This window comes from Acomys russatus, chromosome 5 (assembly GCF_903995435.1).
Source record: "Acomys russatus chromosome 5, mAcoRus1.1, whole genome shotgun sequence".
Taxonomy (NCBI): domain Eukaryota; kingdom Metazoa; phylum Chordata; class Mammalia; order Rodentia; family Muridae; genus Acomys; species Acomys russatus.
In genome coordinates, this window is record NC_067141.1 from 75,925,458 (window position 1) to 75,951,377 (window position 25,920).

At 48.6% G+C, this 25,920-nt stretch overlaps 1 protein-coding gene and 1 long non-coding RNA gene across 2 annotated transcripts in view; both read right to left on the reverse strand.

Moving 5' to 3' along the window:
- Positions 1–25,920, reverse strand: part of Ablim1 (actin binding LIM protein 1) — a 179,790-nt gene that overhangs the window by 114,829 nt on the left and 39,041 nt on the right. The window contains exon 2 of the mRNA XM_051146851.1: positions 17,588–17,722. Within this exon, the coding sequence (XP_051002808.1) occupies positions 17,588–17,722 (135 nt within the window). The remainder of the gene's footprint in view (positions 1–17,587; positions 17,723–25,920) is intronic.
- LOC127189746 (uncharacterized) lies at positions 9,177–9,675 on the reverse strand. Its single transcript, XR_007830678.1, has 3 exons — positions 9,563–9,675; positions 9,313–9,462; positions 9,177–9,247 (listed from the first exon to the last, which is right to left on the reverse strand). It is a non-coding gene; the product is annotated as an uncharacterized LOC127189746 (long non-coding RNA).

Below are 25,920 nucleotides of genomic sequence, written 5' to 3' on the forward strand. Positions count from 1 at the left end.
ACACACACACACACACACACGGGCACACACTCATACACATAAAGTGAAAATAAACGAATCTTAAAAAAAGATTATCCAAAACTTGGTCACAAAGGGGGGGGGGCAGGAGAAATCACATTCTTTTGAAGTCAACCTTGGGCACTAGCTGCAGCTCAGGAGGTGGCGTCATCATCCAGGAACCGGAGACGTGTTTTAAGAGCTCTTGACCGCTGACTGAAGCCCCCGACTGTGGACTCCGGTGCCTGCTCAGCTCTGTCCAGGAGCCATGAAGGCAGCTAACGTTTGTTTTTGTCATCCTGTTGGAGCCTGAACAGCGCTCCCTCTCCTGCAGCCATCTTTGGCAGTCTCTCTTGAAAGGCCACATGTCCGTGCCTTTGGCTTTCCTGCAGGCAGCTTTACCCTGCTGCAGGGTCCCTCACTAATAGTGCACGTCCTTGACACACTCACCCTGTGTTTGTAGGACAGTCATAGACACTACACTCTGACTCGTGTTGCTCTTTCTACCCAAAATATCTGAACATAAATATTAAACAAACTTCAGAAAAAGTTTACAATTTGTGTATGCGCACACCAAGTATGTGTGTGTGTGCATGCCATGTGTGTGTGGGTGGTGGTGCATGCTGTGTATGTGTGTGTGTGTCTGTGAGTGCATGCACACTCCAAATATGTGGGTGCCCACAGAGGCCAGAAAGGGGGCTCTGGTCCCCTGGATCTGGAGCTACAGGCAACTGTAGGCCTCCTGACATGGATGCTGGGAACTGAACGTGAGGCCTCTGGAAGGGCGTCAGATGCTCTAACTGGCGGCCCATATCTCCAGCTCCGCTACTGCAGTTTTATTGATTTTTTGTGTGCATGTGCGGAGGCCAGCCATCTGGGATAGCTCCCCGCTTCCACCAGATCCTGAGACTCAAACTGCAGGTACCTTTTCCCACTAAGTCATCTCTTCGATCCTTAAATATTTTTTTAAAGGAGCTTTATTACCTTTAAATGATAACGCAAAGCAAATGTTTTACATGATCATAAGATGAATACCCGGAGAAGTTAAATTCAAATGGAAATGTGTGTGTTTTCACAGCTTTAGCATCCAGAGAAATTACAGGTTCCTCTCACTCAAGCCCCAGACAGCCAGCAGGAAGCGAAGTGCACTGCCTTCTTTCCCAGGGTCCTTTACTGAAGTCCTCCTCACTGGCAGTCCTGCTGGACTGGCTCTGCCTCCCCATCACTAGGGTCTGGCTACACACAGCCCTGTGCCTCCTTGATGATATGCTCTTGAATTCACACGCTGCAAGCCACCGAGTAAAATTTACTGGTTAAGTGGGAATATGTACATCCAAGAAATTTTTATATAAAAGTTGTGAAATTAGTAACAGGCACATTTAAAAAAGCTTAAATCTTAAAATAACAAGTGAACAAGAGCTGGTAGGGCTATAAAAATACGACAGGAACAGGCGGCGAACAGAGTGAGGGGGCGTCAGAGCCAGGGGACAACATGAGTGGGGCTGCGGAAGGCAGCAGCTCCGTTTGATGCCATGACAAACCCATCCCCCATGCTCCACCTGCCTGACATCGCTTCATACCACCGAATGGTTTTTTTTTTTTTTTTAGATTTTTTAAATTAATTTATTCATATTACATCTCGATTGTTAGCCCTTCCCCTGTTTCCTCCCATTCTTCCCTCCCTCCCATTTCTCCCCTTCTCCCCTCCCCTATGTCCGTGACCTAGGGAGACCTCCTCCCCCTATATATGCTCTCAGAATATCAAGTCTCTTCTTGGTAACCACCAAATGGTTTTTGAAAAGGGTCATATAGGAGAATGGGGAAATAGAAGGACCCAGAGGGTCCTAGAAACCTACAAGAAGAACATCATGATGGGTGGATCAGGGCACAGGGGGGTCTGCTCAAACTATTGCACTAACCAAGGACAATACAATAGTAAACATCAAACCCCTACTCTGATCTACTCAATGGACAGGACATTCTCCACAGTTATGTGGAGAGCGGAGACTGACTCTGACATGAACTCTGGTGCTCCATATCTGACCACCTCTCCTTGGTGGGGAGACCTGATGGCACTCAAAGAAAGAATAAGCACGCTACCAAGATGAGATTTGATAGCCTATGACCATATAGGGGGGTGGAGGTCCCCCTCGATCTTAGACCTAGGGGAAGGGAATAGGGTGAAAGCGGGAGGGAAGGAGGAACGGGAGGATACAAGGGATGGGATAACAATTGCATTGTAATTTGAATAAATTAATAAAATTAAAATTAAAAGAAGAAAGAAAGAAAGGAAGGAAGGAAGGAAGGAAGGAAGGAAGGAAGAAAAGCGTCAGACTTCAACCTGCCTGAAAGTGTGGGCCCAGGGGATCCGGTGGAAGGCCTTCTCCCATCTGCAGCTGGGGACTGCCCCCAAGTGGGCCTGGTCAGTTTAGCATAAGAAAGGACCCAGAAACAGGAACTTTAGGAATCTTAATGGTGAGGGCTGCCTTTGGTGGGTCCTCTCTTTACTTTCTAGGGAAGGTGCTGGCTGTCTAGTATTGCGCCTGCAGTGAGCGCATCACAGAACGCGAGCTGGGGCTGTCGCTCAATGCTAGAACCCTTGCCTAGTATACTTGAGGCCTTAGCTTCAACATACAACACTGCAAATGCAAACAAACAGACAAACAAAAAAGAACCCACAGGATATAAGGGGCCTTTCTGAGCTTGCCTGTCTGCATGGAGCAGGGGAGTAGAGCTTGGGTTAACCCCTTCCTGTATGAGCATGCTTGTATGGAGCAGAGGAGTATAGCCTAGGCTAACCCCTTCCTGTATGAGCATGCCTGCATGGAGAACTGGAGTACAGCCTGGGCTAACCCCTTCCTGTATGAGCATACCCACAAAGAATGGGGGTTACAGCCTGGGCTAACCCCTTCCTTTATGAGCATACCCACACAGAACAGCGGTGGTACAGCCTGGGCTAACCCTTCCTTTATGAGGATACAGGCTCTGTGACCTGGAAATGCTATGGTGAGGTCAAAGCCTGCTCTACCCTTCCTGGTGTGTGCATCACTGCGTCCTAGGTAGTCCTGTGCTGGGCACTCCAATGGGATGGAGCCGGGGACCAGGACACCCCCACATATCACTCTTGGATTATCATTGTGAATACCAAATGTTTCTTGTCCTCTTCCTATTTCAATCAAATATTATTTATTTATTTATTCATTTATTTATGTTTGGGGGGATTGATTCTCCCCTATGCAGTCCATATTGGCCTTGTATTCTCTAGGTAGCCCAGGCTGGCTTAGAACCTGCACCAATCTCTGTGCCTCAGGTTCTTAAGTGCTGAAATTACAGACATGTGCTTCATACCAAGGTTTCCAGCCCCCTCTGTTTGCTGTGTATGAATGTGCGGTGCACATGTACACAGAGTGTGCACAGGAGCACACAGGTCAGGGGCTAGAGGAGGACCCAGCTGTCACGCTCCATCACTCCCCATCTTACTCCTTTGAGACACCATGTCACTGAGTCTGTAGCTAGGCTGGCAGCCTGCAAGCCCTCAGGTGCTCCCGTCTCGGCTCTCATGTGCTAGGGGTCACAGCATGCATGGTGCTGTGGGTGCTGGGGGTCATAGCATGCATGGTGCTGTGTGTGCTGGGGGTCACAGGCATGCATGGTGCTGTGTGTGCTGGGGGTCACAGGCATGCATGGTGCTGTGGGTGCTGAGGGTCACAGGTATGCATGGTGCTGTGGGTACTGAGGGTCACAGGCATGCATGGTGCTGTGGGTACTGAGGGTCACAGCATGCATGGTGCTGTGGGTACTGAGGGTCACAGGCATGCATGGTGCTGTGGGTGCTGAGGGTCACAGGTATGCATGGTGCTGTGGGTGCTGAGGGTCACAGGCATGCATGGTGCTGTGGGTGCTGAGGGTCACAGGTATGCATGGTGCTGTGGGTGCTGAGGGTCACAGGCATGCATGGTGCTGTGGGTGCTGAGGGTCACAGGCATGCATGGTGCTGTGGGTGCTGAGGGTCATAGGCATGCCTGGTGCTGTGTGTGCTGGGGGTCACAGGCATGCATGGTGCTGTGTGTGCTGGGGGTCACAGGCATGCATGGTGCTGTGTGTGCTGGGAGTCATAGGCATGCATGGTGCTGTGGGTGCTGAGGGTGCTGAGGTCAAACTCAGGCTCTTGTGCTTGCGCAGCCAAGCTCTTAGCCACGGGAACATCTTCCTAGCTGCTCCAATGATTTCCTAACTTTCCTTTCTTATTCTTTTCCTCACAAATTTTCTTTATCAAGATGATAATAGCATCAGCCTTCAGTCTTCCCACTGAGCGCTCAGATGCCAGTCGGTGCCAGGCTGACTCAGTCCATTTCTGGACTGAAACATAGAGCAATGAGCTTGAAGCGACCACAGAAGGTAGCTCAGAAAAGGCCACTGCTGTACCTCAGAGCTCAAAATAGCTGAACAACACTCACCAGTGACGTGCGGGGGCAGCTTCTGCCAGAAATAACTTTTGTGAAAATGCCTGGACTAAAATGCCAGGCCTCAAAAGTGGATTGTAATTGCTCTTCATTGACTTCTAAATGTACATAAAAATCAATGGCCGTTTCCTGACAAGGTCGACCAGATAGCAAAATGAGCTCCAAGCAATGCTTTTGGGGGTTTTGGATTAATTTGGAGTTCGAATGTATGATTTTAAGAGACTAGAAATGAAGCTATTGGAACCTCTGTTTACTGGTCAAGTCATCCACAACATAATGTTTTAGAAACTGTTGTAGAATTTCATATGCAAGCAAATACAAGCAGCTCAAGAAACAAACAAACAAACAAAAATGTCACCCAGAACAAAAGTGAGTATGAAAATCTTTTACCATCACACAGATTACCTTAACACAAGTATTTAGGGCTTAAAATAACTGCAGAAAATGCATGGATGGGGGGGGTGAGGTGGGGATATGGCTCAACTGTCCAGTGCTCGCCTTATAAGCATGGGAACTTTGTTTTGATACCAAACACTAAAGGAGAGGGAGGAGGGGAAGGGGGAGGGAAGGGGATGAGAGAGGGGGAGGGGTGTGGGGGACGGTCTATACTTAAAATGACCAGCCTTGCTTATGGCCAGGATTTACATCTCAGGGTAGGACACACCTTTTGACCACAGCTAAATGTCACTAATGTCTCTGTCTCTCCTGTTCCTTTCCTTTTCCTGGCCCCAGACTGAGCTGCAGCGTCTCTGCCTCCTTTGAAATCTCACGGATCGAGGGGAAGGCTGCATAGGACGTTCCATGTGTGTCTGTGAACTGACCCTACAGCTAACATATGACGTTTGCACCAGCAGGGAGAAGTGGTTCCCACAGCATCTGTCAGACGTCACCATGAGCTCCACAGGAGTGCCATGCTGCCTGGGCTCTGCCATCTGATCCTCTGGCCCTTCCCAGCACCAGCTCGACCTCTCTGCATCCTACCAATTCTACCAGCCCCTGTGGTAGATGCTACGATGAGCCCCACACAAACTGCAGGTTCCACTTAGATTTGGCCTATGAAGGAGGAGGATTCTCCTTTCCCACCCACCTGCAACACACACACACACACACACACACACACACACACACACACAGACACCCCTCTGGCACCACACTCTTGGAACCCAGAACCATTGATATTCAGCTCCCCTTAAGATTTCTTGAAATGCTACCACCATGTTGCCATCTCAAGTTTACTGAAGAAAAAACCTCTTCTTATGCTATTTTCTCTACACTATGTAAGAAGAAATGATCATCCCAAGTTCATCATTAGGCTGGTAGAAGCGGTGGTGGTGGTGGTGTGGCCGGAGCCTAGTTCCTCAGGCAGAGTCTCATGTGGAGGACGTTTGGAGCCAGGCATCCCATCTTTGCTCCTGAAGGTGCCAGTCGTCAAGATGGTACCTCCAATCCCACTCACCTAAGGTCTTCAGTGTCTCAAGCCTCTTCTAAGGACAAATCTAAGTTCAGAGGCAAGAGTGACTGAGCTAACCTTTCCGTTGGTGTTCACATGCCTCTGCGAGCTGCTGGCCAGAGGGACAACGCCTTCAGCGAGCGTATTTTGGGAAAACATGTTCACAAGATTGCATTCAGCCTTTATGACTTCTTTTTTTTTTTCAGTCACATGTTTTTTGTTGTTTGTTTTTGGTTTTTCTTTTTTTATTAAATATTTTTACATATACTTTTATATTATTACACACACACACACACACACACACACACACACACACACACAATAAACTACCTATAGCAAGAAGAACCATGACACAATCAGGAATTACATAAATGTTACACTCTTAGTGTTTTGGCTATTTGTATTTGACAGCCTTGAAGAAAACATCTTTCCTATTTTGGTGTGTCTAAAATTCTGAATGTAAGTCAAGCGCCATCACATCTTGTCATTATCAACTTAAAACATCTATCTAGATCTAAAAACATATTAATCCCTAAATAACTAAGCTTCATTATAAAACTAAACTACCTGGTCTTCCACCCCATCAGAGACTTGAGAAGGAATAAACTTGATTACCCGAGTCTGCCGGGAAGCCGTGATGACTTCTAAAGCTCTAGAAACGGCCTGACACTCCCGGTGACCCTGCAACCTACTTTGCCCTTTAAATACGCCACAATGTAAAACCGAGGTGTTTTCTTTTCCACCTTAGTAGAACCCAGGGAGCCTCTGAATCTCTCTGCACTCTTCTCTCCCAGGAACCCCAAGTTTCGGCTTCGCTGTGCTCGCTGAGCCAGGTCTGAACCTCTGGAGACTGAGGGCAACAGTTCAGCAACTTGAGAGGTGACTTCTGTGCTAACTGCTGGGGGTGGGGTCAGGCTAACTTCAGTGCAGTGCTCAGCGATCCTAAGAAGGTCCCCACCACAGACAGCAAGACACGGAGCCAAGTGCATGGAGAGAAGAAACCGAGGGTGAGCCAGCAGCAGCAGCAGCAACAGCAGCAGCAGCAGCAGCAACAGCAGCAGCAGCAGCAGCACTAGCACTAATTAAGGTGAAAAGAACATTTTTTTCCCTTCGAGATAGAGACAGGGTTTCTCTTGTAGTCCTGGCTGTCCTGGACTCTCTTTGTAGACCAGGCTGTCCTCAAACTCACAGAGATCCGCCTGCCTCTGCCTCCCGTGTGCCACCATGCCCAGCGAAAAAAGATCATTTTTTAAAAGTATCTGATGCCAGGCATGTTGGTCCAACTGTGATTCCAACACTTGGGGTGGGGGGAGCAGGATATCCAGGGCTCAAGGTCATCCTCAGTCACATAGCAGATGAGTGCCTGGGCTGCGCAAGACCTCGTCTCAAAACCAAACATGTACCAGGTGTGCTGGTGCACTGCTTAGATCCAGCACTCAGGAGGTGGAGGCTGATAACAGGACTTTCTTTGGAGCACCAGCTCCCGAATAATGACACAGAGACTTTTTCATTCATTATGAAGGCTTGGCCTTAGCCTCAGCTTGCTCCCCAGCCAGCACTGAACTTAGATGGTCCCATTTGTACTGGTCTGTGTTCCGCCTTGTGGCTCGCTACCTCTTCTCAGTTTCATATGGCAGCCGCAGATCCCTTCCCAGAGTTCCTGTGTCGGCCGCAAGTCCTGCCTGTCTTCTGCTTCAGCTGTTGGCCAGTCAGATCTTCACTCAACCATCAGAAGGTATTGGAGGGGGTGTTTACCAACTCCGATGTAGCCACGGGAATAACAACGCAAAGACCGCCCTGTACTCAGTGGTCTGCTGGCTCAGGAATCAGTGTTTGAAAAATACAATCTTTTCACAGTGCACAAAAGATCGCCCCAAAAGAGGCAGGTGGATCTCTGTGAGTTCTAGGCCAGCCTGGTCTATACAGTGAGTTCCAGGACAACCAGGGCTACATAAAGTGACTCTGTCTCAAAATCAAACAAACAAACAAACAATACATGTAATTGGTATCAGACTCACCCCCCAAAAGAAAAATGGGTAAAGACAAAGGACTTTTTTTTAACACATGGCAATGGTGGGTGGTCTTAAAGAAAATCAGAAATTAGCCCTTTTCCATCTAAAAAGGGTAATTTGGGGGAAGTTGTTTTAAACATACAAAGGGTTTACTTCGGCTTACAGCTCTCACGTCACTTTCCATCACTAAGGAAAGTCAGGGCAGGAACCTGGAGGCAGGAGCTGAGGCAGAGCCCATGGAGGGTGCTGCTCACTGGCTTGCCCCTCATGGCTCCTTCACCCTTTCATACATACCCCAGGACCAGCAGCCCAGGGGGGTGGCACCATCACAGTGGTCAGGCCCCCTCACATGACAGTACAGACATGCCCGTAGGACAATTCTATGGAGACAGTTTCTCATTCAAGTGTCCTTCTTCCCTGATGACCTGAGCTTGTGTCAGGCTGATGAGATACCAGTCAGCACAGCTACAAGTACACATGGCCGCAACTAGCTCTTCCTGAGGGTGCTGGGGTCTGAACTCATTTTATGTAGCAAGCACTCCAGCCCCTCAGAAGTAATTCTGGATGAGACAGACTCTGCTGACAGATTGGACGTTATAGGGGGGGGAAAAGGGAGCAGAGGACTTTTTAAAAAGCTACCAAAAATATCTTTTTTCACTCCATCTAAACACATAGCATGTGGCAACTGTCTACTGATATGCAATTTTATGGGAGGATGTCTGCCAGTACTACCCCAGAAGAAGCTCTGATATCTCCACAGACAATCAGTGTTCAGAAATCTCAAATGACATAGCTAAAAATAACATACAAAACCAGCTCCATTCCTTTAGAAAAAAATAAAGCTACTTAAAAGTACTATCTTTTATTTTTTAATTCTTATTACAGTGTATGAGTGTGAGTGCGTGCATGTGTGCATGGGTGTGTGTGTGTGTGTGTGTGTGTGTGTGTGTGTGTGTGTGTGTGTGTGTGTGTGTGTGCTGGTGTGCGCATGCCACAGCACACATGTGGAGGTCAGAGTACATTTTTGGGGAGTTGGTTCTCTCCTTCCACCATGTGGGTGCTGAGACTCTAACTGCAGGTTCTCACACTTTGTGGCAAGTGCTCTTACCCACTAGGCCATCTTATAGGCCCTAAGATGCCATTTCTTTAAATGATAAGAAGAACGTTATGGCTTCCTTCATTCCTGGAAACTTTGTGGCAAAATCTGTCTCTATCAACCATAGCCCCACCTCTGTCTTCTATGCCTACTGCCTTTAACAAGGTTGCCACCTCCTGCCCACATTGAGTGTGCACCTCCTCCTGGTCCTGCCCCACTGAGTGTGCACCTCCTCCTGGTCCTGCCCTACTGAGCGCACACCCTCCTCTTGGTCCTGCCCCACTGAGTGTGCACCTCCTCCTGGTCCTGCCCCATTGAGTGTGCATCTCCTCCTGGTCCTGCCCCACTGAGTGTGCACCTCCTCCTGGTCCTGCCCACACTGAGTGTGCACCTCCTCCTGGTCCTGCCCACACTGAGTGTGCACCTCCTCCTGGTCCTGCCCCACTAAGTGTGCACCTTCTCCTGGTCCTGCCCACACTGAGTGTGCACCCTCCTCCTGGTCCTGCCCACACTGAGTGTGTACCCTCCTCCTGGTCCTGCCCACACTGAGTGTGCACCTCCTCCTGGTCCTGCCCACACTGAGTGTGCACCACCTCCTGGTCCTGCCCCACTGAGTGCGCACCTCCTCCTGGTCCTGCCCCACTGAATGTGCACTTCCTCCTGGTCCTGTCCACACTGAGCGCACACTTCCTCCTGGTCCTGGAGGGCTTTCTGGAGCATGCACACTTTATGGACTTTCCAGCAAGGATGGAGTCACATTTGTTGTCCTAACCCTATTCAGGCTTTTCTTTCTTCCCCAGAGTGCGGAGGCTCAGTTGTCATTTGGTTTGCTTGTTGTCCACAGTCTGTACTTAGACAATCCCAGGCCTGCCTCCTCCTGTCTGAGCGCGCCTTGCAGCTGGTATCCACACAGTGGGACTGGATGTCCTAGGGCAGTGTACGGGAGGGAATTCTGCGCCCTTGCTCCTTTTGGCTGAGAATTCACAAGCACACTAGGGGACCCTGGTCAAGCATGTTCATGCTTTCCCCTTGGCAACCCATCTCAATCCTAAATTCTGGATCATTGAGGCTGTTACTGGGATGTTTGAAAACAGTTCCTGGGGATTTCCTAGGCTTCCCGGGCCATGACGGTGCTGAGCAAGCAGCTGAAATGCTCTTTTCATGAGCTTCCATTTTTCATCCTCTACTGCTTCACCAATTTACTCTAGAAGTTTTGGCCACAGGGCTGGCATATGACACATTTACTTTAGGAGCTAATTAGAAGCAGCAGCAGCAGCAACAGAAGTGCTGATCAGCAAGATGGGGTAGGGGGGGGGGGGGGGGTGGGAAGGGGGAGCCCCAGGTGCTGGCTTGCCTCCCAGAACCAGGGTTCCTCAGGCAGGACCTCACTTGGGAAACTGCTCTGAGCACGTTAAACCATGAGTTTAATACCTGGAAACCCCTGAAGCCCCATTTTGATGAGGTTCTCATAAGCAAGCCAGGAAGAGGCACCCTCCGTGGCCTCTCATCAGCTCGGGCCTCCTCTCCTGCCCTGCGTGACTTCCTGTCCTGACTTCCTTCCTCCAATGACGGACAGCGGTGTGGAAGCAGAAGGTAAATAAATAAACCACTTCTTCCCCAGCTTGTGCTTTGGTCATGGTGTTTCGCTGCAGCAATAGAAACCAAGGCAAGTTGATCCCAGGATGGCGGAGTACAACTGTGACACGCCTGACTGTGTTTTGGGGAGGATGTGGAAAGACTTTGGAACTTGGGGCTGGAGAAGCCTTCAAGTGCCAAGAGGAAGGCAGGAGCTGCAGGCCTGGCTTGTGGAGTCTCAGACTTTTGGGGCTGTTTGCTATTTAGAATTGAGGTTCTGTCCATACGGTCTACAGGGGGATGAAGAATCAGCTGTGAGCAACAAATGGCCAGCTCCAGTGCAGTGGAACCTTTGTGCTGCTGGGACAACTGATGCTGCTCAGCTGGAGCTGAGAGGTCAGAGCTGACTAAGAGGAAACCAGCACCACTGAGGTGAAATCTGGGAAGTGTTTCCTCAGGGTCAGCACACATAAGCTGTGTCCAGAATGGCCGAGGTCCTCCCCTGCCTAGGTAGCTGAACTTGGTAGTGTAAGAGCCACTGAGGTGGCACCGGATTTGAATGCATGAAGGGGTCATGGAGAACAACTGAGGCTCGGCACTGTGAGAGGCCAAGAGAGGCCACTGGTGAAGGTATAGTCGCAATGGCAGTTGAAGGCCCAGGATGGAAGAGGTCACACAAAGAAGTTGAGGCTTGCACCAGGAAGAGAGGCTATGCGAGGCTACTGGTGAAAGGGCAGCCCATTGCAGCAAGGGACCCCAGCAGTTTTTGGAGATGCCAGTACCATGGATGACCACCAAGAACAGCAGCAGCAGGGAGTGGAGCCAGCTGCAGCCTAGAAGACCAGCCGTGTGTGCTGCAGAGGGCGGAGCTGGAGGCATGACTCACGTCCCCTGGAGGAGCCCAGAAGATGGTGAGTTATTTTGCTATTTTTGTTTGTTTGTTTTGTTTTTGTTTTGCATTTGGCATACAGTAGGTAACTAAGCACAGAAGCCTTGCTTTGGCACTGAGGGTTGGCTCAGTGATGCTCTTCCCAGTGCTCATGTCAGTTGGCTCCCTGTCACCTGTTCCTCCAGCTCCGGGAGACCTGACGCCATCTTCTGGCCTCTGCATACATGTGGCATATTCTCACACAGGCATGCCCAATAATTAAAATAATAACAAATAATTTTAAAAATAAAATCGGGCTGGGCATGGTGGTGCACAGCTTTAATCCCAGCACTCTGGAGGCAGAGGCAGGCAGATTGCTGTGAGTTCCTGCCCAGCTTGGTCTACAAAGCAAGTCCAGGACAGCCAGGGCTACACAGAGAAACTCGAAAAACAAAACAAAACCAAAGAGTGATTGATGACATTTGTAATGTCATAGCCATAAGGCTGTCTTGTCAGTAGACTTCCCAACCCACCACCACAACTGCCTCATCACTTCAGAGAGGAGTTCCACCATGACTCCCAGATCCATCCTTGCAGACTTGCACAGGGTCACTCAAGTGCTGAGCTTTTTGCCATCCACTCACTACTGATAGTTACTTCATGGTATTTTTTTTTTTTAAGACAGAGTCTCATATGGTCCAGGCTAGTTTCAAATTCACTAGATAGCTGGGGATGACCGTGAACTCCCGATCCCCCTGCCTCTATCTCCTGGGTGTAATCTTGAGGAGGTACAGGAAGTACCACCATGATGCATTTATACAGCGCTTGGGTCTGAGCTCAGGGTTTGTAGATGCTGCACTGCGTCCTAAACTGCAGCCACAGTCCCGCACTGTCTTCTGAAACCAGCCCTTATTAATAACAACAAGTTAACAAGTCAAATGCCAGTGTCACTTTCTCCTATAGGAACAATCTAAGGAAAAATACTGGGAATATTAGATAGCAATTACACCGTATAATTAAATTGGAGTGGTGATACTGCCATATGGACCTAAATGCATTTATTATAAAGACCTTTGGTTTCATGACATTAGATGGACTGAAAAAGTAACCAAAGCATAATAATTTTCTCACTGTCTAAGTAATGTCATTCTGGGAAGCATTAAAAACAGAAACAAAAACAAAAACAAAAACAAACCTTCTTTCCCCCACTCCCAAACAGTGATTGTAATCAAGTCTTAGTCTTAGATATAATTAGATATAATAATTTAGAAATAATGATCTATAATTACTATATCAGCTAACTATAAACATTTCATTCATTCATATTACAAATATTATGGAGAATATGTGCAGTATGTTTCAGAGAAATTATGAAAGGTTATTCTAGCTTGGAACTTAAAACTGACTATTTTAAAAGAGTCACATTACATTTATTTGACAAGATAACACAGTTACCGGCTGAAAATTATAAAATTTCGAACATGCAGGCCTATACTTTCCTAGAAAAATTGGCATGTGTTTGGTTTCTCAGCCGCAGTAAGAAGGGAGCCTTTTCTGTCTCTCTTGTTCCTGCCTGCTCCCTGTCTCTTCCTGCCTCCTCATCTCCGTCTCAATGCCTACAACTCTCCCAAGTTAGTATTAAAAGCCTGGGCTAGCTCTGGGGGTTACAAGAAACTGCTTCCATGCTTCTGGAGTTTTACCAGTTTTCCACTGAGTCCCAAAATGGTCCAAGAGACCGGTGCCCACGTGAGCCCAGAGGAAAGTCTAAGCAGTAGCAAGGACAGCCCAGGAGCGTGCATCAGCCTAAGTCCCTGTCCTGCAGCCTCTGCCAGGCAGGTGGTGGCTCTGAGAACAGGGACAGGTAGACAGATGCCCTTGGGTGTTTCTTCTTGGCAGCCGATGCCTAGACTCCACTAGAGGGCGCGCAGTGTCCACAGGCCATGTCACTCAGGGTGCTCACTCACAGCAGGATCCAATGGACCACACAGCTCGTGACACATTCCTTTACACATTGTCATAGGCTGGCACTGCCCAGGGCCTTCGGCAGTAAACACACAGAAGGACATCTGCCTCCGAGGGGCCTATGATCTACCAGGTGTGTGAGACATGGTTACTTCAACCATGGGAAGAGGAGCTGTGGTCATCCTACCCTGTCCTCAGCACTTAGTACCTTTCCCCTTTCCTTCTCTCCCCTCTCCCTCCCTCCTGGTGCCAGCCAACAGTCAATTCTGCAGCAGAAAGAAGTTGATTTCGCTCATTCTATGATAAAATTCCTGGGGAGTCTTGGTTTCAATGACCCCTTCCCCCCACATCTGCTCATTCTGTGATCTGTTCCAGTGACATGACTGTTTCAGCTCCCCCCTTGCTTGCTCCTATGTGGTTGTATTCTGTGCCCCACAGGAGAATCAGAAACCCCAAAACACCTTCAGGCGATTCATCTCCACTTGGGTGTGGAAATGGAGGTATTTGTGCAGCTTGCTGTTCTAGCAAGAATGGCTTCTAAGAAGGAACAAATTTATCGGTGTTGGGCACTTTTAAGTATCTTTTACATATAAGTTATAATTCAGTTCCATCATATGGTAGATATTTTTTTAATGCTTTGACATATTAGTCACCATGAGTATTGTTTCTCTTGGATATTTTAGGGTAATACCCTAGATCCATTTTTTAAAATATATAAATACCAGAAAATTCTAACACATTTAGGAAAAAAAACCTCGATCTGGTAGGCCAGTACAAGAGAACCAACCTTTTGGCCAAATCTGTTTCCACGAACTCTCTGGGACTCTGCTTAATGTTTCAGCTCCTCCCTCTGTCTTCTCTAACCTCCAACAGCAGCCCTCTCTCTGCTGCGACTTGCTTGGCTTTCATGTAAGATGTCCAGTGTCCCTTTTCTCTCTTCTTTCAAGGCCATTTTTTAAAAAAGCAACAACCATTCATCTTTCCTTTTCTCTGCCATGGGGATCTTAGTTCTTTCTAATCCCAGAAAACACCCTCAGCCACATTCAAGAAGTAAAGCTCTGTGGGTGGAGTGTGTGCACGTGTGGAGGATAGTGGGGTGGGGGTGGGGGGTGGAATAGGAGGGGAGCAAGGCAGGGTGAGCTCGCAGCCGGTGCTAAACTAGCTGGCCTTCCTTGTTCAGCAGTGCTCTGGCCCCCAAATCTTCCATCCCAGGATACTGGCCCGCTAGCTGTCTGAACAACACACCTACATTCCAGCATACCTGGACCCTAACCCTGTGTAAGGAGTCAGCGGCCAGCAGAGGTGGGTGACCCAGAAAGAAGACAGCTCTTCTGAGATGGGCACTGCTCCCACCTACAGACCCTTCATCTGCTTTGACATTGGTGGGATATCTCTGTGGACAGTTAAGTCCCACCAACATGGCAGCAGGCAGGAAAATGGTCCTGCTTGTTATAGGGTGTGTGTTGTAGTCTTTTAGTTGAAAAGGGAAAGGAAGTGGGGCAAGAGAGATGGCTTAGCGGGTAAGGTGCTGGTTTCTCTTCCAGGGGATCTGGGTTCAATACCCAGCACCCACATGGCGGCTCACAAGTCTGTAACTCCAGGTCCAGGGAGCTATCGCCCTCTCCTGGCTTCTGTGGGTATTGCATGCATACGGTGCACAGACATACAGGCAGGCAAAACATCCATATCCATAAAATAACTTTAAACCTTTAAAAAAAAAAGGCGAGAAGGAGGGAAAGGATGAAGAGGTAGAAGACAGCTAGACGTTCACTGGACTGAAGATGGCCTGGGGGCAGCTGTGCCTGCTCCATGCTGGGAAATACAGGCAGAGGAACACTGGCCAACAAGGAATGGAGAAATGCTTAGCTTCCTGTACAGGAGGCCTAGGAATTTGGAATGAGAGACCCACAAGAATGCAAGCCTCAGAGAGTCCATGGAATTGTGCTCTCCAATATGGTGACCACCACCTGCAGGTGGCTTTTGAGCACTCGCCATACGACCAGTTCAAATTGGCATGTGTTAAAAGCTAGGATAAAAAAAAAACCCAGAAAGCTCAATAATTTTATGCTAATTAAAACACTATTTTGGCACATATAACTAAATATATTATGAAAATTAAATGTGCCTGGCCCTTTTCGCCTTTCTAACACAGCTATTAGGATATTTTGAGTTGCGCACTTGGCTTTGAATCCTGATCAGTGCAGCTCTAGTATCTTTGGGAAGCCACGGCTCCCCTACAGGGTACCATATGGAAGTGGCAACCACTGCCACAAGTAAAAGATTAACCCCAGAGGGTCAGGACACGCTGACAACTAAGTGCAAGGAGACAGAAACTGATAAGAGTAGATGACTTATTTTTTTCTTCTTTTTGGCTTTAGCAATATTTTGTTAAATTGCCAAATAATTCCGAATAATTAACCCCTAAGAAACAGCACACGGCCTAAAAACAGGACTCCAGCCTAAGAAACGCTCACTGCTTCAGGGACACGTTTACGGCATGAGACAAGGTACAATCTCCAACATAAGAAGCTTTATACCCAGTCTCTGGGTTCAAACCAGAAAATAAGAAAACCAAAGGGTTATCTGGGGGCAGGGATCTGTCTTGACTAGAAGTATCAGACACATGTATTGCCATAGTCATTTATATACTGTATCTCATGTCTTATCTATTTTTTTTTTTTTTTTTTAGCCATGTCTCTGGAAATTAATGAGCAAAAGCTAAAAGGTGGGGAGGGGGGGGAAGAAAAAGAAAAAGGAAAAAAAGAAAAAAGAAAAAGAAAGGTTACTCCAAGTTACCCAAACTGCGTGGAGGCAGAAGCCAGTTTCTCCGACATGCTGTGCATGGCCCCTACACCCTCTGGGTGCTGTACTACCGACATGTATGGTTACCAATGTAAGGCCCATGCAAAGCTCAGATCTGAGGTGACCTAACAGCACAGGGTATAGATATGGCACTGGGTCACAGACAGACATGGGACTTGCCTCAGATCACGCTGCTTACAGGCATGTCAAGACTCAGGCTCTACGGTGCAGCTGGAGAATCTGCACCCTGGGAGTGACCCAGGCTTCCTAAGGATCAGTGTAGTCTCTCTGAAAACTCTAGCTGGCCATACTTGCTCCAGAGGGTACTTTTAAAAGGAGCATCAAATAATCCCCGTATATAATGTGTTTGTTGGGGTGGCTCTTTTAAATAGATGTAGTTATTTATCTCTAAGGTAGACAATGCGACACCACGTGTCTATAGCAAAGTCATCACCATAAGAACCAATGAATACTCCAGCAGCTGGCAGGGCTTTGTGGCCCGCTTCCTTGCCCGTAAGGGGAAGGAACTGGACCAGCTTGGTGTGTATCTCCAGCCCTGAGCAGTTCATATTAAAAGTTCCCCAGTCCTTCCATAAATAGTGGATACCAAAGCTACTTTAATAGGAATCTTTTTGTTCATAGAGAAAAATAAATACAGGAATCTCAAAACTCCACTTTCAACATATGTCCACAAAGTCCCTTCCCCCAGGATCAGAACGTCAATTAATGCCCCCGAGACTTTGCCTTGAAAGGGTCTGCTGTCTCCCTGAAGTCTAATCTACTCCTAAAGCAGAGGCAAGCGAGTTAAGAGCTTCTTAATGCACTCAGACATCACCTGAGGGCCTGGAGTGGCATCATGGGTACTGATGGCCTTGTGCCACTGAGCTGGATGTTCAGACATCACCTGAGGGCCTGGGGTGGCATCATGGGTACTGATGATCTTGTGCCACTGAGCTGGATGTTCAGACATCACCTGAGGGCCTGGGGTGGCATCATGGGTACTGATGACTATGTGTCACTGAGCTGGATGTTCAGACAGCACCTGAGGGCCTGGGGTGGCATCATGGGTACTGATGGCCTTGTGCCACTGAGCGAGATGCTCAGACATCACCTGAGGGCCTGGGGTGGCACCACGGGTACTGATGGCCATGTGCCACTGAACTGGATGCTCAGACATCACCTGGGAGCCTAGGGTGTCACCACAGGCACTGTGACCACACACCACTGAACAGGATGCTGAAGGCACTGTGATCACACACCACTCAACAGGACGTTGGAAGCACTGTGACCATGCACTACTCAACAGGATTCTGGAGGCACTGTGACCACACACCACTCAACAGGATGCTGGAGACACTGTACCTTTGCAGGTGAAACATTTGATGTGGAAATGCTTGGTCTGGACTCGCAGCACTTCGCCCTTGCATGGCTCCCCGCATTTATGGCAGTGAATGACAGGCTTCTCTGATGCGTGGTGAGGGTCCTGAGGATGCGCCACTGGAGAGAAACAGCAAAAGATCTGGTTGAGAAAAAAGCGTTCCTAGGCAACTGTCTTTCCAGGATGTTTGACTATCCCTAGCATGCAGTGGCAAAGCAGCCACACGGCCATTCAGTGAGCATTAGCTGGGCACACACAGCCCATCCCATGGTCTTGGATCCAAAGATGTGTGGGTCAGTGGCAGCCTAACGGCCCGCTGGGGACACACATGCTTGTTGGTCGTGGACAATGCTGTTTCTGCCACAGCTTCTCAAGGGCTACACACTGAGTCATTACAAATACAGTCTTGTTCCGCTTAGTAGTTTGCAATTAGTGTTTGTGGCATCTTTTCGCTGACTTAGCATATTCTAGCACAAAGAGCAATGGCAGTTTCAAAGTTTATAAGCAGGCAAACTGCACTGGGCAGCTGCGGTGAGCCTGCTAAGGCCCAATGCAGGGAAGACGTTAGCTCAAGAAGCTGGCCGTGCGCTGCGGTACATGTAATAGCGTGCTGTTCTACACTGAGCGCCCGCCATTTTCATTTTGTTAAAAAAGGCTTTGGGCAACATGGTGCAAACAACCAGCCCCTGACCCTGTTTCTGGAGAACACGGTTCTTCTTGTGAGGTGTTGGGAGGGAGCAGCTGTGGTTTCAAACTAATCATGTGACCCACGGTCTCTCAGCCTCAGGCTGGATCCCAAGACTGCTTGGAGGCAAGGAAGCCAGGATCGCAGTCCACCTACATTCCTTTATCTACCTGATAAGATCTCTCTTGAAACCCTGTGTTTACCTTCAAATTAATATTTTTCTGACGGAATGAAGGAGGGGCACATGTGCTATCCAGATCTCCAAGAGGAATGTGTGACAAGGCCAAAAGTGTATTCACCTCGGCGTTAAGTGAAAGGTTCTCTCAGCGGGCACCGGCTCCCGATGCTGATGGGTGATGTAAGGGTGGCAGGGGAGGGCGGGCAGGCAAGGTTTTCACTTTCCTCCTCCTGTTACCGGGTAAACTTATCCTCCTGGCTATCTTACCAATACGGGGCACGGCTTACACGTAAGTCATTTCACGCCTGTTGCACCGCCCTTGCCTGGCAGGGGATGAGCAATGGGCTCCCAGCTGGTGGATGAGGAAATCGGGCTTCAGTGGTGCTGGGCAGAGTAGCAGCTAGTGTGAGTGCAGAGGTCCACAGCTAGGCCCTTCTGCTCGTACTGTGCTTCTCCCAGACTGTTAGGACAAGGCAGGAAACTGTTCTAAGTAAGATATTTAGTTAGGTTTGGCTTCCAGAAAGAAGAGCACGGACAGTGTGTGTATGTCAGTGTGTGACACACGCTGCATGATGTATATTTGGCAGTATATGTCTCTAGGTGGGCCCGAGACCCTGGCTAACACCAAGGAAAATGTGCCAAGCATACAATTATAAATCCTTGTGCCTTTATTTAGAAAGGAAAATGTCACCTTATCCCCCCCAAAGGCTATCATGTAAAAGATAAAAAAAAGAACAATTTCTGGTGGTGGTGGTGGTGGTGGTGGTGGGGTATCCTAGGGAAAGTGGAACTCTCAGATACAGTTGGTCAGAATGCAAATTAGGATAGTATGGAAAACACTATGGCGGTTCCAACCAGCAATCCAAATACAGACGGATACCCAGGGGAGGTAAAGTCATGTTGACAAACAATCTGCCAATGGTCAAGAAACAGATGAAGCAAACGTGGCATGTCTGTCCACACAGTGGAATAGTATTTAGCCATAAAAAGAATAAAGATTTGGTCTCTTACAGCAACATGAACACTACAGGAGGACATTACAGTAAGGAAGCAAACTCAGGCTCAGAAAGACGCATATCATGTGTTCTCAAATATGTACATTGGCCTCATGAAGGTGGACATGGAGCCATAGCTACCAGAGCCTGGGGATGATGTGGGGGGCACAGAGGGCATGGTTAACACTCTCAGGAGTGTTGCCAGGCATGAGAAATGACTTCCAGTGTGTTATGGTAGTTATCAGGGTAACTATGGTTGACAACTGAGTTATTTAAGGACAATGGGAAGGCAGGATGTGACAAGTCCCCAGTGCAAAGGAATAGTAAATGACAGATATGCCAAATTCTATCATCTGACTATACAGCATACACACAATAGTTTTAAAATGTCACACTGTACTCTATAAGTACATATAGTCACTGTGTGTTGATTAAAAATAATAATACCCAGGCACGTGTTGTATGCCTTGAACCCAGTCCTAGAGAGGCTGAGGCAGGGGGATCAGAAATTACAGGCTAGCCTGAACAACATGTTGAGTCCTTGTTTCAAAAAACTAAGGCAAACAATAAACAAAAATAAATAATTTAGGTGGGTGTAGTGGTGCACACCTTTAATCCCAGCACTCAGGGAGGCAGAGGCAGGTGGCTCTCGTGAGTTCAAGGCCAGCGTAGTCTACAAAGCCAGCCCAAGACATCCAAGGCTACACAGAGAAACCCTGTCTTGAAAAACCATAAACAAACAAACAAACAAACAAACAAATCCCCAATATTTTCCCAAGTGTAGGGGTCAGGAACTTACTTCTAGATAATTCTTCAAGCAATTCTTACACTCCAGGTGAAGCACTTGAGCATTTTTTTTCTAAAGAGTGATTTTACTTTTATTTTTAATTATATATGTATGAGTGTGGATTTGAGTATGTGAGTGCAGTGTCCATGGAGGACAAAAGAGAACAGCAGGTCCCTGGAGCATTATAGGTGGGTGTGGGATGCCCTACAGGGGTCTTAACCACTGAGCCATCGTGCCCTCAATGTTAGCCTTTTCATCAGTGAGTAGGGCTGCTAAAAAGAGAGCTGGGATTTATAGCACAAGACCACCCTCTTTAGCGTATCCTACAGGGGTATGCTGCCACAGCCAGCAGGACCCATCCTCCCCAGGAACCATGTGAGACCATGGGGCATCTGTCCCTTAAACAGAGAGTGGGTGACCCATCCTCACCAGGAACTGCATGGGACCACGAGGCATCCATCTCTTAAACAGGGATGGGCTTTCTGCCTAAGTAACTCCGAGACTTCTCCTGACTTTCAGTTTCATATTGCAAAGCCAGCCAGGCTGGAGTCACCATGAGAGAGGGAAGATGTCTGCCGCTGCCAGGTTTTCGGTGACTAAACGGGACAGCTCCAATGCTGGCAACTGCCCCCAGGTCAGAGTGAAGACCAACGTCTGCGGTCTGTAAACATTTCCTTTTAGAAAGATGTTGACACATAAAGACTTCCATGCCTGGAGAGGACTTCTACCTTTAACCAGAGATGGACAGAGACTGTTTACCTGCCTTTCCTTCATCTGGAAGCGTGTGTGTGTGTGTGTGTGTGTGTGTGTGTGTGTGTGTGTGTGTGTGTGTGTGTGTGTGTGTGTGTGTGTTTTATCCTAACTAATAAATGGAGACAAAAAAAAAACCCCTTCCTTTTACAAGGTGAACAAAGAAAGTCCCTTTTCTGGCATGTCTTTAAGGTTTAGCTGCTACCAAGTAAATGCAGTGTCTGAGCCAGTGTATACTGAAATGTTCTGAGCTGCCCAAAGCTCTCTCACGCCAGGGCTGCCCTTGCTGAGTCCGCTGACTGGCTCTTTTGCTAAGTTCCACTCTGATGCCTCCATCAGAGCCTGGGCGGGCCCTGCTTCTCTACACTAAGGAATAAAGAGGGCATGTTCCTGTAACTGGCTGATGTGCCCTTTGCCAGGGCTTCCCAAGTCTTCCCACTGTTTCTAGTGGCCAGTGATTTACCCTGGAAGGTGGAGGGTACCATGAACATCTTCCACGACCTGTTTGCTCATCTTATTGGCAATAAGAGAAGTGCAGGGAGCCCCTAAAACATAGTCACATGCTTTCTGAACAAAAGAACCTGTTCCTGAGATGCACATTTCTGCAGGGCATAGTAACAAGTTTGGAGAGGCACTGGCCCCTCTGACAACACTGCCTACTGCAAGCTGTGCCTGAGGAGATATGTGTTTGCTTTCACAGTCAAAGTGGCCCAGCTACACCTGTGACATTCCATGGGAGCATGAGAGCAGGGTGCATGACACTGAGGCGATGCCAGCAACCTGTGGTGTCCTCAGGCAGAGGCCATCACAAGGCCTATTCTGCACCCCTTCAATCACGTCACATCCATCTTGGAGACTGAGATGACATGCGAGGAGGCTCAGGTGGGATGACAGACAGATCCTGGAGCCGGGCAGTGCTCTGTGTGCTGCATGCGTTCTGGGCCATCTGAGATACTCAGAATCACCCATGTCCTCCTCCGTCTTGGACACGACACAGAGTTTGACAGCTTTAACCCCTTAACACTGTTTGATTTCATTTTATTCTCAGAGCTCTCTATGGGAAGAAAAAAAGGATTCAACAACCTACTTTTACCAAGAGACAAAGGAAGGCTCAGGACAAGATGACTCGCTCAAGGTGACATAGACAAGAAATACAGTTGGCAGAAAATCAAGGCACAAACGTTGGTGCCACTTCCCTAGTTCCCACCAACTTCTGTGCACTGTCGACATCTTCTCACCCGCTGTGGCCCTCCACCCTTTCTTAGGTTGCTGGAAGCTTCCTGCTCATGAGGCTCCTTCTCTCATCCCCAAGACGACTCCCAAGAGCTATGTGCTCAAAGAGCAGAACAGCGTCCCACTCCTTGGCCGTGTGTGGGCTGCTCTTTCCTCCCCTGGGGAACAGTGTGGGAAGGGAGAGGAAAGGAGTGGCTGCAATGGAGAGATCGAACAGTCGCTGCTTCAGACAGGTGGCTGAGCTCAGGGCACACAGTGGCAGGCTGTGGTGACGGAATTGCCCTTTGATATCATGGGAGGGAAACTCACTTTCACTGTGTTCTTTTCAAAAACAAACAAACAAACCAAAACCCATAATCTTACTTAAACCCTGAGAGAGAGAAAGAGAGTGAGAGAGAGTATTATCTGGACCAACTTCATTAAAAATAAAACCTTTGGGGGCTGGAGAGATGGCTCAGAGGCTAAGAACACTGACTGTTCTTCCAGAGGTCCTGAGTTCAATGCGCAGCAACCACATGGTGGCTCACAACCATCTATAATGTGATCTGATGTCCTCTTCTGGCCTGCAGATGTACATGCAGGCAGAGTTCTGTATACATTATAATAATAATAAATTAATTAATCTTTTTTTAAAAACCTTTGAAATTTCCATAGCCAAGAGTCACCCAAGGAGACAGACATGGCGGGTAAATAGAGTGCAGTGCTCTGATGGGCTCTTAATATCAGTAAGTGTAACTCTCCTTCATCAGACAAACTTCTCTTTGCCACAGATGAAGAGCATTACAGAAAAAAAAAAATCAAAACTGGTCCAACATAGAGAGCAGTGATTGTGGGGAGTGCAGTCCCAGCTGACACACACAGAGCAGAATTTCTGAACCTACACCTCAGGGAGCATCATGTAAGAGGGAGAGGACCAGAAACTGTGAGATTGTGTCTACTAAAACGGCAGGGAAGATTCTTCTGTGATTTCACAACAACATGGCTACCCAAAGAAGAACACCACCAGACATCCTGACAGAGAACGGGGAACTCACATGGTGCCCCACCTTAGACTAAGAGCTACAGGTATCGAAAGGATGCTGAGGGTCGGGTGGGAGGCGGGGGTGGGACAATTTCTGAGGACTATAAGACGACTGAGGTTACACTTTGACCTCCACACATTTGTACACACATATAATCTCACCCCCAACTCACGGGAGCACACAGACACGGGAACACTAGTAAATCACTATTCCAGGTGACGTTTACTGCGCACTGCTGTGGTCCAGGCGCTGTACTGTCCCAGCGTGCTGATCACAGAGACCTTCCAAGACATGCCTTCTAGGATATTGCTCCCCACTCCTGTTTTGTGGAGAAGGAAAGCCAGACAAGAAGGATAAACACCTTGCCCAAGACTCCACATCTGAAACAGTCTGCTCCAACGCTCGTACCTGGAAACCACTTGAGGCCGGGATTTCCACAGCAAAGTCTTAGCAGCACAAGAGGAAGCCAAGCTGCTGTGGCAGGCACTGGGGTTCTGATTTGCCAGCTCAGAAGAGGCGAACACCCAGCCGCAGCCACTGGAAAGGCATGCCCACTGGTAAATAAACAAATAATAGAGGGGACTTCACACGGCGAGGCTGACTCTAGGGATGGGGGTGAGGGATGGGGGGTATGACCCACGGCTCAGTGGGTAAGAATCTTAGCTGTACAAAGACAAGGACCTGAGTTGGGATCTCTAGCTCCCACACTGAGAGCCTGGCACAGCACACATGCACCCGTGGTCCACATGCTGGGGGCACAGGTCACCAGAGCTCTCTGGCCAGCCAGTCTAGCAAAAGCAGTGACTCATTGAGAGACCCAAGGGACCAAGATAGCACAGGACAACTGACATCATCCTCTGGCTTCTGCCCCATTGGAACACACACACACACACACACACACACACACACATACACACATAAACATACATGCACATGTACATACATACACATGTGCACACATAAACATGCACACACACGCATGCGCGCACACACACACCCCACGCAGATTCTGCATAAAGACAGTCTGTGTTGCAGTCACTGCTTCCTTACCTAGGTGACGTTCCCAGCTCTGCCACCTTCTAAGAACACACCCTAGAGTTTGTGCTCTCTCCCACCTCCCACTCCCGCTCCATGAGCGAGAATGGTACAGGAAATGAGAAACACACGCGTTTAAATAAATACGCAGGGTGCTTAATTTGCAGTTTACTCAGCAGCTCATTCCCTGCTGTGGCAAGTGGTAGTTACTATGAGCTACGCACAGGTTGCCCTGTCATTAGTGGTCCAAAGGAGCCTTCTCCTGAATTGGCCTCCGCGACCTCATTTTCAGATTCCCATGAGTTTGGTAATCAGTGTTATTACTTGGCACAAACAGTCCCGCAGGTGGGCTCTACTCTACTCTCGTCTGCCTGTTCCACAGGTGGCATCCCCTTCTGGCACTTGCCTTTTCCATGGCCACATGCTCACCCCTCTGCTGGGCTCCTGAGGAAAGAAACAGCCCGGGCTCAAGTCCAGCCAGTCTGATTCCCCTCCAGGTGAGGAGGGACCATGCTAAGCACCTTATGGCTGGGTAGTTGCCTCAAGTGACTCATGCTGCATCTCATGCCTGTTCTCTGCGCTCCACTTGCCTGGTGCACAAAAGGTGGGGCTGAGAAAGACTCTGACATCAGCACTGCCACATCCTCCCTCCCTTCAAAGGGTGACTTCCCGGACACACCTGTGACTGCCGTGACTCACCAGGCCAACGCTCTGGGGCCCTCCAGCTGGAATCTTACCTTATGGTACAGTCAGTCGTAATGGACAAGTCCCAAGGCTCTCTTGCCACAATCAGACTAGACTCTGCTCTGGAAATTGAGGGATCTGGCCCAGCCCCTCCCAGGGGGCGGGAGACACTCTGCAAAGCCCATTTCCTCCTGGGGGCAGCAGCCTGGGCTCCAAAGCCTGTATCAGCTGAATGTCACAGAGGACAGTCAGGGACCTAGAGAGGTAAGAAGGTCTGAAATATGACAGACCCCCCCCTTCTGCAATATTATAGAATTTTAAAAGCTACCTGGAGACCTCAAATCATCCCTGCCGCAGAAATCCCTGTTAGAGCTGGACCAAGTCAAACCCTCCAGGCAGATCAGCACATGCTAATGGGCTGAGAGGGAGCCAGGGCCACCCTGACTGTGAGATGAGAAGGGACTGTGGTGTCACTTGAGCCATCTGTGGGAATGTGAGTCCAGAGAGAGGGGGTCAGAGTCGAGCCGACTCCACCACGACCCCCACCCTTTCGTTCTGAACCCAGACCCCTTAGAGGAAATAAACAGGGAAGCTTGAAGGTCTAAAGTGTTGACCAGACAGTCCCTGCGCAGAACAAACCCACTTGTCAAAATCACAGCGAGCCTCCCAGCCTTTGTCCTGCTGTTTCGCTTCCTCATATGTCCCAGGGCACATGTGGAGTCACTTACCAGCCAACTACAGCATCCCAGACAGGCTTATTGGGTGGCCCATGTCTACATAGCATGAAGTGCTATGTAAGACGTGGCCAAAAATCACAACAGCACCAATCCTACAGAGAGAACACTGAGTTTTCAGAGGTTACAGTTTGCTTCAGCAGTGGGGACGCTTGGACAGCTATGTAGCCGATGGCTTTACCTGGTAGCTTAAAGGTTGCTCAGGTGGAGATAT